Source organism: Peromyscus leucopus, chromosome 7 (genome assembly GCF_004664715.2).
Source record: "Peromyscus leucopus breed LL Stock chromosome 7, UCI_PerLeu_2.1, whole genome shotgun sequence".
NCBI lineage: Eukaryota > Metazoa > Chordata > Mammalia > Rodentia > Cricetidae > Peromyscus > Peromyscus leucopus.
In genome coordinates this window covers 34,163,132-34,172,735 of record NC_051069.1, presented here as the reverse complement: position 1 = coordinate 34,172,735, position 9,604 = coordinate 34,163,132, and the positions used below count along the sequence as shown (strand labels likewise).

Here is a 9,604-nt window from a genome sequence, read left to right as displayed (position 1 = left end):
CTCTGTTTAGCTCTTTAGCCCATTTTTTAATTGGATTGTTTAGTATTTTGATGTCTAGTTTCTTGAGTTCTTTATATACTGTGGAGATCAATCCTCTGTCAGATGTGGGGTTGATGAAGATCTTTCCCCATTCTGTAGGCTGTCTTTTTGTCTTATTGACCGTGTCTTTTGCCCTGCAAAAACTTCTCAGTTTCAAGATGTCCCATTTATTAATTGTTGTGCTCAGGGTCTGTGCTGTTGGTGTTATATTTAGGAAGTGGTCTCTGGTGCCAATGCATTCAAGAGTACTTCCTACTTTCTCTTCTATTAAGTTTAGTGTAACTGGATTTATGTTGAGGTCTTTGATCCACTTGGACTTGAGTTTTGTGCATGGTGACAGATATGGATCTATTTGTAGTCTTTTACATATTGACATCCAGTTATTCCAACACCATTTGATGAAGGAACTTTAATATATTTTATCCAACACACAGAAATGTTGAGAGGACCTGGGTGACCATATGCAACCCCTAAAATATATTAAGATGATGTGATAGTGAAGTATCTTGGTGCACAGGCACTGAGAACAAAAGTATCAAAATGAAAATCTCCAGTGACTATTAAATCAGCATCCCTGGAAGCATATAGGAAATAAAAGAACAAACATATACAGAAAAAGAATTTTTTTCTTAAATAAGAGCAACCTAGGGCCCGCAGACTCTCTGTGGGAGTAGTGACTTCTGGCACATGGCACTTGGGCATGGAGGGTTTAATGCAGAGGAAAGGGGTTGTGATGGAAGATTCCATCTGTTGAACACTTCCCCAGCATGTCAAAATGATAGATACCTGTGGAGGGAAGCTCCTTGGATCCTTCCAGCCCACAGATGTCATTAGTTAAGTCAATGTTCCTGTCTGGAGATGTGCTAGCCACCTGAGGTTTTTAGTCATTAACCTTTAGTGACAGTGTCCTAGGTGTTTTTCTAGATGTTAGAAGCATGTGTCTTAATCTATCCCATCTGAAAGCTAAATATATAGGTAAGGTTAGAGAAAGGAGCTCAGTGGTTCAGAATTAGTCTAACCTACTTGCATACATCACAGAGCTATAACAAACAAACGAACAAAAAAACAAGCAGAAAGAGATTTAAAAATATATTTGCAAAAAATTCTTGTAAGAAAACCTGAAGCATGTTATGACATACTATGGAAATCTTTGCAACTAGGCTTAAAGATGAACCAAAGGCTGAGGGGCCCCCAACTGGATCAGGCCCTCTGAATAGGTGAGACAGTTGATTGGCTTGATCTGTTTGGGAGGCATCTAGGCAGTGGTACCAGGTCCTGTGCTCATTGCATGAGTTGGCTGTTTGAAACCTGGGGCTTATGCAGGGATGCTTGGCTCAGTCTGGGAGGAGGGGACTGGACCTGCCTGGACTGAGTCTACCAGGTTGATCTCAGTCCTTGGGGAGGTTTTGCCCTGTAGTAGGTGGGAATGGGGGGGTGGGCTGGGGGGAAGAAGAGGGGGACAGAAGGGGGGAGAACAAGGGAATCCGTGGCTGATATGTAGAACTGAATGGTATTGTAAAATAAAATAAAAGGAAAAAAAAATAAAAAATTTAAAAAAAAAGAAATTCTGGGGATAGACTCTATGAAATATTAACATTGAAGTCATTTTTTTAAAGAAAAAAGCTGAGGAATAACCAAAATAATAGTTTTCCTTGAAGAGACAGTAGTTGGAAGATGGGGGTTCAATTTTGGCTCAAATCCGGAGGATGTGTAATCTCCAAAGAAAAGGACACACCTGAATGGTGTATTGAGTCCCCAGGGAAGTAAAGGCCCATCATGGGTAAGCATCTAAATGCCATCACCTCATCTCCTTTTCATATCTGCAATGTTTCCTAGGAAGAAGCTAAGAAAGTCTCTATCTTGCTTATAACTGATTTCTTTATGCAATTACTCATATATGAGATGTCTGGTATTTCTTTAGGAGTTGAGGATGAATAAAATGAATGCGGTTTATTTTTTCTTATTTCCCTTTAGTGAATTATGACTATGATTATTAAATATATCAAGGACTCAAAAATGTGTCCAGAGCATATAAGAAATTAATTTTATCCACCATCCTTTTAGAATAAAAGGAACTAGTGCTTCGGAGCCTGATATGGTCTTTCCAGAATAACAGGGACATATACCAATGAAAGAGGTCCATAAAATTTCTCTCTAAAATAGGGTTTTAAAAATCTATCCATACTAAAATCTCAAATGTATTGAACATATTTACTGAGAAGTAAATATTATATAAAAGCGTTTATGATGTATAATACTCACTTTGACCACATATCCTAGATGAAATCGTGCATCATTGAGGCTCATTCACATATTACTATCCTCTATGTTGATACACATTTGTGTGTTTGTGTAAATATACCTTTAATGAAAAGATAGTTTAAGGTGAGTTTTCTTACCAAATCACCATTAACTGATGTTAATATGTTGAACATTAGATTTCTAAACACTTTTTATTTTGCAAAACTGAACTTTTTTCCCCCTGGGGTGTTTTTCTTTCCCACTAGCTCCAGCGACCAACATTCTTTGTCCATTTATGTGAATATATATGTTAATAGAGGAGATGATGCGGTTTTCTTCTAAAGTGAGGTTTTCCTGTTGTTGTTATTTTTATTTTTATGTTTTCACAGTGGCTTTATATCAAAATGAGTCCAACAATTAATAATATGTATTTTTCTGTCTATGAAAAGCAATTTTAAGGTTCAAGAGAAATTTGGAGAAAAATATCCTGGATATATAGAGAATGGTCAGAGTCCGTAGACATGCAAGTTGCAGTATTCTTGTTCAATATGCCGCATTTCCATTACATATGGCACTTTGTCTAGATTTATGAATTTTTGTTACACTGACTGTATCATAACCAGTCACAGACTCAATTTCTTCTGCTTGATATTGGAAATACCACTTATGACTCTAAGTATACTGAAGTCCCGTCTGGATATAGGTTACCATCAGATGACTAAAATGTTTCCCTACATCAAGAACAGAGCGGTGGTGGCGTAAGCCTTTAATCCCAGCACTCAGGAGGCAGAGCCAGGCGGATCTCTGTGAGTTTGAGGACAGCCAGGTCTATAGAGTGAGATCCAGGACAGGCACCAAAACTACAAGAAGAAACCCTGTCTTAGAAAACAAAACAAACAAACACACAAACAAAAAACAAAAAGAAAAAGAAACAGAGTGAAGCGAAGAAGGGATTAGAAGAGAGAAGGACAATTATGTCCTTGTGCATCCAGTTTGCATTTTATCCTTGATTTTCAAGTTGTCAAATTAGCATATTTATGTCACTGGGCTAAACTTTGAGGTGCACTAGTGAAACACTTTACTGTATTCAACCTCTGAGATGTTAATTGAGGAAGACAATGCTGTTCCTTATTCTGGTAGCTTGAAAGGTGGGCTCAAGACTTTGAAGCTGTTTATTTTTTGACATTCAAACAAGACTGACATTTGAAGGGGAAGATGTGTTTTTAAATTCCTTTCTTTCCCCCTGAAATATCACTTATTTTTCCAACTCCACAGATTCTCTGGAAGAAGAATGGATTTTGAAAATGATTCTTTTCTAACTAAATTCATTCCTTGGGGATAACAGACCAACATGACCTTAAAATACCATTGTTTCTCCGTTTTCTGGTAATATGCATGATCATTGCATTGGAGAATTTGACCTTGATCATTCTGATTGTGTTGAATTCTCACCTCCATACACCCATGTACTTTTTCCTGTTTAACTTGTATTGCATTCATTGCTGTTATTCTTTTGTGATTACACCCTAAATGCTGATGAACTTTATACAACAAAAAGGAATGTTGTCTCTTACATGGGATGTATGACCCAGATCTACTTCCTTATTTATTTTTTTTTTTCTTGGCCATTTCTGAATGTTGTGTTCTGACTTCTATGGCCTATGATCGCTATGTAGCTATCTACAATCCACTCATGTATAATGTTGCCTTGTCTCCTAAGGTGTGTTCCTATCTAATGCTTGGTTCATATTTGATGGGGTTTTCTGGTGCCATGATCCACACAAGATTCATCCTGAGACTGACCTGTGATGGGAACACCATCAACCACTACTTCTGTGATGTCCTCCCTTTGCTGCAGCTCTCCTGCACCAGCACCTATGCCAATGAGATAGAGCTGTTCATTGTAGCAGGAAAAGACATCATTGTGCCCACAGTTAATATCTTTACCTCTTACAGCTTCATCCTCTCCAACATCCTCAAAATAAGATCAACTGAAAGCAGGTCCAAAGCCTTCAGCACCTGCAGTTCCCATATGCTTGCTGTTTGTCTATTCTTTGGATCAGGTGCATTCATGTATCTCAAACCTACCTCAGCTGTATCTACGGATGAGGGAAAATTCTCTTCTATTTTTTATACCATTGTGGTTCCCATGATGAACCCTTTAATCTACAGCTTGAGGAACAAAGATGTTAAAGTGGCTGTGAGAAAAACCTTGAGCAGGAGAATGTATTGATCAGACACTGAATCTCTCTGAGCCTGTAGGTAAACCATGGGGAGAGTATGTTTGCTATTTTTGATATATTTTTGTACTTAATATATTTTATCATAGTATATTACATTTAGTATACTTTGTTTAAAATATATTAACATCAGTTTTTTTTTCTGTGGGGGCCCACAGAGGCTCCCTAATTAGGTCTTACTCAAGGTCAGAAGTCTGACCTTGCTTTACCCAACAGGGCTTGCATAATAGGATGATTTGGCCAGGAGCATGTTTACCAGGTGTTTTGAAGGGTCTACACTTGGCTGTATTTTGTGCTTTGATCATGAAAGAGCAAGGTCTTTTGCCTCTCCCCTTAGTAGTGTATAAAAAGTCCATTAGAATAAATCTCAAGGCAACTGGGTATTGACCCAGGGCCTCCCAAAGCTATCCTGTGTCTCTGTCTTTCTCTCCATCTATGGCTATATTTCTATCTAATACTTCCTCATTCCTCTCTGCTCCCCCCAAGAACCCTTTGACAGGTTAGAGCTCCTACACTTTCGTATTCATTGAAATTGGAAATTATCTGGTTTTCATCATTTTCTTTTATATATATTTTGTTTTCTCATTGTGTGTAAAGTTGATACTTTTATTATTGTACTTCTTTTAGAATAGTATTAAGTAGTTCTTCTCTTTTGTTGTTTGTTATTATAGACATTATCATTGGAGATATTGAAAAGTTTTCTCATATTAATTAAAATAAAGTTGTCTGCATGCCTATGTGGATAACTGGTCATATTTGCCATTCGAATTGAAATATGAAATCCTCTTTGTGTGTTCTTGTCTTTCGATCCTCTACTGGACAAGAATGTTTTTACCTTCTTATGCCAGTATTTATTTAATAGGTATTAAGTAGATGTTTAATTAAATATGTATTTATTTAATTAATAGTCAAATAGGTATTTAATACATATTTCTTCATTGGCCATTGTTTATGACCTACTGCAAGTGTACTTGTGGTTGCACAGAACATTGTTTCACTACATGTTTGATGTTTACCTTGTAAATATAAACAAGCAATTTTTTTGCTAAAATACACTATTGCAAGCATAATATTGAAGCTCATGAGAATAATAGTTTATATAATGATACAGGATTCTTAAAGAAAGTTCGTGAACCTTTGGACTCTTGATTTCAAGCCTATTACCCTTTTTAATATACCTTCCACCTAAAAAGAAATATGATGACATTTCTAATGTAGTATTATTTTTCTTTGCTTATGAGCTATAAATTCAAATCATCACTTTTTTGAGGCAGCCATATTTATTCAGTAAAACTGTTTGCTGGCTTTTTCCTTGTTTAAAACATATTAGGCGTGTCTTGCTGGTGAAGTTAAAGATGATTGATTCAAGCTGAGGTCTGACTTACTTTGGAAAAAAGCTCAAAATATTTTAAGAGGCATTTTGTTAAGGTCCTGGGAAATACTAGAAGTTAAAGATAAAAGGTCAAAAATTCAAGACATAGGAAATCCCTGTGTGCAAAATGTTAAATAAAAAGTAAATAGCATGTTGATCAGATTTGTGTGCATTTTAAATTAAATTTTATATTTGACTATTGTAAAACTTAATTACTTAAAAAGTTTTGATTGAACAGTATCTATAATGAATGGAGGTGTGATGACTAATCTTGGTTGTCAACTTGACACATTTGGGAGGAGAGAAAGCATGAATTGAGGAAACATTTATGTCAGACTGACCTTTAGGCAAATCTTTATGGCTTTCATTGATGTGGAAGGATCTACCCCCACTGTGAGCAATACCTCCCTTGGGTAGGTCCTGGGAGGTATAAGAAGGTGGATGAATGTGAGCCTGAAGAAGACCAGTACTTAGCAACCCTCCATAGACTCTGTATAAGGTCCCTGCCTTGAGTTCCTGCCCTGACTTCTTTCAGTGATAGATTCTAAGATGAAATAAAACCCCCAGCTCTGGGTTGATTTGTTCTTGGTCTTTTATCATAGCAAGAGCAAGAAAAATGGGACAGTGGGTTAACAGGATGTTAGAGAATTATTGAAAATGAACAGATTTTTGTGCTGATGTTATTAGACAACAGCCTTAATAAACAAAATAAGTTGCATTTGAAATGTGCTTTAGGAATATTGAATTTAAGGGAAAAAAATGGAAAATCTTACTTTTTTGTAAAGAAATATCTAAGAATACAATGAATACAGGAGTTCTCTGGTGATGATATTGATTTATTTTACTTAATACCAAAGAATGTTTAAGTTTAAAGTGCAGTAGGAACTAGATAAAAAAAAAAAAAACTAGATAAGCCAACTCTGTATTTCTTGATTTTTTTTCATTCTCATATAGAATAAAGACTTTAAAGCCCTACTTGAGCTGACAAAGTAAAGCAAATTTGAAAAGTATATTTAGTGATTAACTCATATTGTAGAAAAGTCCTTCTGAGGATGTTGAGAGTTATGAAGGAACATTAGAGGGATGTAGTAAGACCAGGAAAGTAAAAGTAATTCTCTGAGAAAGTGTTTTCTTCTTCTCAGGAGACATTACAAGGAGAAATGGCAAGAATGTATGGAGAGCCCGTAGGGTAAGAGAGAGACCAGAAATCCTATAAAATACTCAGCCACAGAGGACTCTCAGCCATAGTGCTTCTCCTATCCTGAAGGGATAAAGCTGTTGTTACTCTTGCTTTCTCTAGGGGCTTTCTGTCTTTCCTAGACTTCAATTCTTAGTCTGTGTCAGGGAATGATTCAGTCATCCTCTAGACAACAACCAGGACCCCTGTTACAGTTCATTTTCCTCACAAGCAAATGATACGAAATGACTGAGCTAAGATTCTTTTCACCTGGCACCATGTCACTACTGAAATATTTTGTAGGATAATTACAATAACTTTTACTATTTTTTCAGTGTTTTCTACTTCTCATTCAGAATCATTATATAAAATTGGACATAGATGGTATGTTGTCTCAATTGCTTGGATATAATGAACATCATGGTTAAACTCCTGACTTATGGTTCAACATGACTCGATCCCCATTTAAGGGTGAAGTTGACCTCTATAGAAGAGTTGAAATTGTCGGAATGTTCATATCTTTCTTTTTGCCTTTTAGATACAATAGATTGTGCTTAAATTGTGTTTTGAATAAGGATATAGTGACATAAAAATAATATTTGCAATATTTAGGACTCTTTGCAAGCATTCCATGGGTGGGCACACTGACAGAGGCCACAAGGAGAGCCAGTAGATGACAGCTGATGTTTATAAGGCCAACCCACTAGATGACAGCCTATGATGGAGGAAACCTAGACAGGGTCTATGAGGAATATTGCCTATAAACTCTGACTGCTTCTGTCTGTGGTTCTCTTGGGTGATGATTCCCCTCTAAAACAGCTGTGGGATTTGTCCCACAACCTTAGCAGGGTATTTCTCAGTCCTTGGGCCCTGCCATCCTGTATGTTGATAGAAAGGTGACTTCTCTTTATTCTGGAAAATAAAACAATCTCTTGTGGTTCTGCTATTGTTCCACATTATGGTGAGATACTTAGAATTATGTTCTCTATAATTAGCTAAGCTAACAGGACAAACACGGACAGATGAAATGTCTCTGGTAAGACCACAGGTGGAAGTTACATAGATTAGACTCAAGGACAAAATTACAAAGTGCCTGGCTTTGTTGAATTAAAGTCCTTCAGATAATAAAGTGGCCTAATATGTGCTGTGCTTCACCAAATGGCAACTGATAAAGGGACCTAGCACTTACTTGCTCTGATGCTGTAATGATCAAGACCTTATAAGAACATTCTAACTTTAGTTTACAGTCCTAGATTTTAAGCTCAGTTTACTAACTGATTATTTTTAGTGCTGGATTTTATAAGGATAACAGGCAATTAACTAACTAACCAATCTAACCTAGTTTGGAAAGGACTTAGCCTTATGCCTAGTTGCAGTGAGAAAGGCCACACAGATAGCCAGAACTATGGGGAGATGGCCTTGCTTCATAGCCTTGAACAGAAAAAAGTTACAAAGTTCTCTTTCTGTTGAGGATGCAGGACAGAAAATTTATTTAGATCTGAGACTTTTTTCTTTGCCAGCCAACCTTTGGCGAAAGTGCTGGTGTGAATCAATGCTGCTAGCTTCCCCTTCAAATTTACACTGGTCACCATGGTTACCTGTAGACACCAATCCACCCATTGATTATTTGCACGAGGCTCCCAACCTAGGGACTGCAGCTGTTTTTGTCTGCTGGAAGTTGTGTAGAGAAACTTGACAGCTTTGCCACATAATGTTAGCCTATAATGTTAAATACACTTAAGAAATGTAGAGTAGCCCACGATTTCTTTACTTTTTCTTTAGATCTCTCAATAGTTTAGCGTTCTTCTCTTGTAGCCCCTAAGTTAATGTCCATAGGAAGATAGTGTACAGCCGACCCTCCACTCCCTTTTTTACAACCACAGCTGCAGCCGCCCACTATCTGTAGCTGGCAAGATTATGCTGCCTGTGTCTCTTATGACTTATACAAGGAATGCTTTGTGACCCTGAGAAGACTTTTCTGTAAACTTTTTTTACTACCAAAAGATGTGGTTAAATGTGTATATGAGCTGTGAAGAAAAAGCTGAAACAGAATAATAAAGAGGAAGAGCCGAACAAGATGTGTGTTAATTTATTCCTTCAGATAGAAAGATAGATAGATAGATAGATAGATAGATAGATAGATAGATAGATAGATAGATAGATAGACAGACAGATGCATGGAGAGAGGGAGAAAGAGGGAGGAGGGAGGGAGAGAGAGAGGGGAATGGAGGGAGGGAGGGAGGGAGAGAGAGAGAGAGAGAGAGAGAGAGAGAGAGAGAGAGAGAGAGAGAGAGAGAGAGAGAGAGAGAGACTTAAATTTTGTTCCACTACACTGTGGATTATTTTTCTCTAAACCCTGTTGTAGTCTTGGAGCTAGACTCCATGGGCAACATTAGCACACTCCTAATGGCTTTTATGACAACTCAGAGCTAATAAAAGTGGGTTAAACTAGATCATTAATCAGTCATTTGAAGACTCCCAGAATACAGTTAAGTCTGATCGATCTTCAGAAAGGATTAATTTCTTGCATACTTT

At 37.1% G+C, this 9,604-nt stretch overlaps 1 protein-coding gene across 1 annotated transcript; it reads left to right on the top strand.

Annotated features, from left to right (window-relative positions):
• The first annotated feature begins 3,934 nt into the window (after positions 1-3,934).
• LOC114687625 (olfactory receptor 145-like) lies at positions 3,935-4,513 on the top strand. The gene has a single exon (XM_037208214.1). It carries the CDS (start codon positions 3,935-3,937, stop codon positions 4,511-4,513), a length of 579 nt encoding a protein of 192 aa, XP_037064109.1.
• The last annotated feature ends 5,091 nt before the right edge of the window (positions 4,514-9,604 follow it).

Excerpts from the sequence above, each read along its gene's own strand:
- LOC114687625 (XM_037208214.1), top strand. The coding sequence starts at position 3,935 with ATGGCCTATGATCGCTATGTAGCTATCTACAATCCACTCATGTATAAT.